The sequence below is a fragment of the Monoraphidium neglectum genome (assembly GCF_000611645.1).
Source record: "Monoraphidium neglectum strain SAG 48.87 unplaced genomic scaffold scaffold03189, whole genome shotgun sequence".
NCBI classification, from domain to species: domain Eukaryota; kingdom Viridiplantae; phylum Chlorophyta; class Chlorophyceae; order Sphaeropleales; family Selenastraceae; genus Monoraphidium; species Monoraphidium neglectum.
Genome location: NW_014010439.1, coordinates 1 through 2,742, shown reverse-complemented (window position 1 = coordinate 2,742; position 2,742 = coordinate 1). Strand labels below are relative to the sequence as shown.

Here is a 2,742-nt window from a genome sequence, read left to right as displayed (position 1 = left end):
GCGTGAAAAGCTATGACGAGCTACAAGCAGACCTTAGCGGCTATGAGGAGCAGCAGCGGCAGGTGCGCTGCATGGCACAAGGGGGGCGCACACACGCCGCTCGCTGCCGCTGCTGTGTGCTCGGCATGATTGTGCGAATCTGATGATTCGAACATACTTCAGCTCTGGTGTGATGCTTTCTGTGCCTTAAGAATGGGTGCAAGGCATCGGGCCGATACCCGCATCCTTTGATGCCTGGCAGCAGTGTCCACAGCGCCGGGGCTCGACTGCATAGCCGCCTGTGCGCCTGCATCACTCCCACACATACCACACATTGCTGCACTCGTCCTGTCATGTTGCCATCCACTATTGATATCGCCTCGTCATGCAAGCCCTGCACACTGCCGATGCGCATGGGGTTGATTCAAGGCAACACGCATGCGCACATGCACGCAACGGTGCACTCTAAGAGTCTCTTGCATGCCTGCGCATGCTCTCTCTCTCTCTCACACACACACACACACACACACACACACGCGCGCGCGCGCGCATGTGCACACACACACACACACATGCTCGCGCGCACACACATACACACACACAGGTCGAGCAGCTTCTGTTGTTGGAGCCCCACAATGCAGAGCTCTCAGAAATGTACGACTCGCTATCAGAAGTCATCCAGCTTACAAAGGACCTCCTGGCAGACGCCAAGCAGCAGCACACCTCGGCGGCGCCCCCAGCCGCGCCGGCCGCGCCCTCCGCGCCAGTAGCAGCGGCGGTAGCCTCGTCGGCGGCGGCGGCGGCGGGCCCGAGCGCCCAAGGCGGCGCGGCGCTCGGCGGCTCCCAAATCGTGACGCCGGCGGCGCTCAACGCGCCGTCGATGCTGCCCGAGGCGGTCGCCGACCAGATTCGGAAGGCGCAGCAGCGGTCGGCGCTGCTGGGGCAGGCGCAGGCGGGGTGGGCGGTAGGCGCGGAGTGCCTGGCGTACTATGCGGCAGACGGGCAGTGGTACCCAGGGGTTGTGGAGGGCGTGACAGAGGACGGCAAGTTTGTGGTGCTGTATGAGGGCTACGGCAACAAGGAGGAGGTGCGGGGGCGGGCTGGCAGGGCGGGAACGCAGGCCGGGGGTGCGGCAGTTGGCAGAGGGTGGAGCGGGGATGGTCTGGGGGCGTCTGCGTAAGAGCCCAGGGGTGCAGCGCCAAGGGGAGGGCGAATTTGTGAGAGAGAGGTGCAGCTGTGAGGCGAGGGGTTTGGGAGCTGCGGGTTGCGGTTGGGGTTTGTGTCAGTGGACGGCTGGAGTTTTGGGGGGCGGAATTCGCGGGGGGTCGGCAGCCGGAGGGAGGGGCAGGCGCAGCAGCTTCTCCAGCTGCGCACGCTGCGCAGCGCGCAGCGCCGCTCGATTTTTTTTTCTGGGGACCAAGCCCCGCCGGCATGCCCGCGTCGTCGGGCGACCCTGGTGTGTGCCCTGCCTCTGGCTGCTGCGCCAACCCCCCCCCCCCTCTCACACTCCCCCCTTCTTCTCCCATGGCTGCAGCTCGTGGCGGGCTCCGTGCGGCCGCGGGCGGAGGAGGTGCGTGAGGAGGTGTACAAGGGGGTGGCTGCCCCCAAGCGGAAGCGCGTGGAGGACGAGCCCGAGGTCACAGAGATACCCAAGGTGGGGGGGCGGGGTTCCAGGGGTGAGGGTGGGGGATTCCAGGGGTGAGGGGGTGTCCAAGGGTCAGGGGGTTCTGGAGTCAGAGGGCCCCAGGGGTGAAGGCTCCATGGGAAAAGAGGGTCTCAAAGGGTGGTGGTGACAGGTGGGCCGTCCAAAGGGGGGTCCACACGATGGCGTCGTCTTGCAGAGGGAGCGGCGGTGGGGCAACAACGAGGGTGCAGGCCAGTGTCGGGTCAGCGGGTGGAGGGTGGGAGACGCAGTGTGGGTGGGCTTATGGCGCCGGGCAGGGGGCCTAGGCACGAGTCCAGTCGGCGGCAGCGGACCTTGACGCAAGCAGAAACGTTGTGCCGTGGTTGGCATCCATGGGGTTTCTCACGCAGCAGCTGCGGGGCCTCTGAACTTGTGGTTTGCACGTTCTATGGGCGCGTTTGTTCCCTGGGTGCTGGCGCAGTGCCACCAAAACCGGGGTGGCCCTCGACAGGGGCTAGTGTCAGGGGCCAACCCTTGGGATGAAATCAGCGCCGGCCCGCCTTCGGCGAAGTGCACACGGCCGCATGCCCTACGCATGTGCCCCGGCATGCTTGTCAATGCAGTGCCACACCAGCAGCTCACCATCAAGCCCGAGCAGCGACGCAAGTCTCGCTTTTCCCTGCCGCCCACTCGCATATTAATATTCACTCTCCCTGCACGCTTGGCACCATGCCACGCCATTCCACACTGCCCTCAACCACTCCGCCCACACAGTCGTTGCCTCCTCTGCCGATCTCCCGCCATTCACCCACCCTGCCGCCCTCAAAAACCCCAAGCCAGCCTTCACAGTCCCATGCCACCCTCTGAACCTTCCAAAATCCGCAGACCACCCCTCGACCGCCATACGCCACCCCCTAACCTCCCCATGAACACCACCCCCCCATTCACGTCTGCCCAGTGGCTCGAGATTAAGCCCGAGGACGATGAGAAGACGGTGGACCGCAAGAAGAAGCTTCTCAAGAGCTACAAGTCCAAGATCAGGTTCCAGAACCTGGACAAGGCCACCAAGGAGAAGCAGGGCAGCTGGCAGTCCTTCCTCAAGGGAAAGGGCGGGAAGGGCAAGGCGGGCTACATGACCG

General features: G+C 64.6%; 1 protein-coding gene across 1 annotated transcript; it reads left to right on the top strand.

Moving 5' to 3' along the window:
• Positions 1–631: 631 nt before the first annotated feature.
• On the top strand, positions 632–2,521 carry MNEG_12328 (survival of motorneuron-related-splicing factor 30; the record flags this gene model as incomplete). The annotated part of the gene is made up of 3 exons (XM_014039199.1): positions 632–1,066; positions 1,514–1,633; positions 2,489–2,521. 3 exons carry the CDS (start codon positions 632–634, stop codon positions 2,519–2,521), a joined length of 588 nt encoding a protein of 195 aa, XP_013894653.1.
• Between the last annotated feature and the right edge of the window lie 221 nt (positions 2,522–2,742).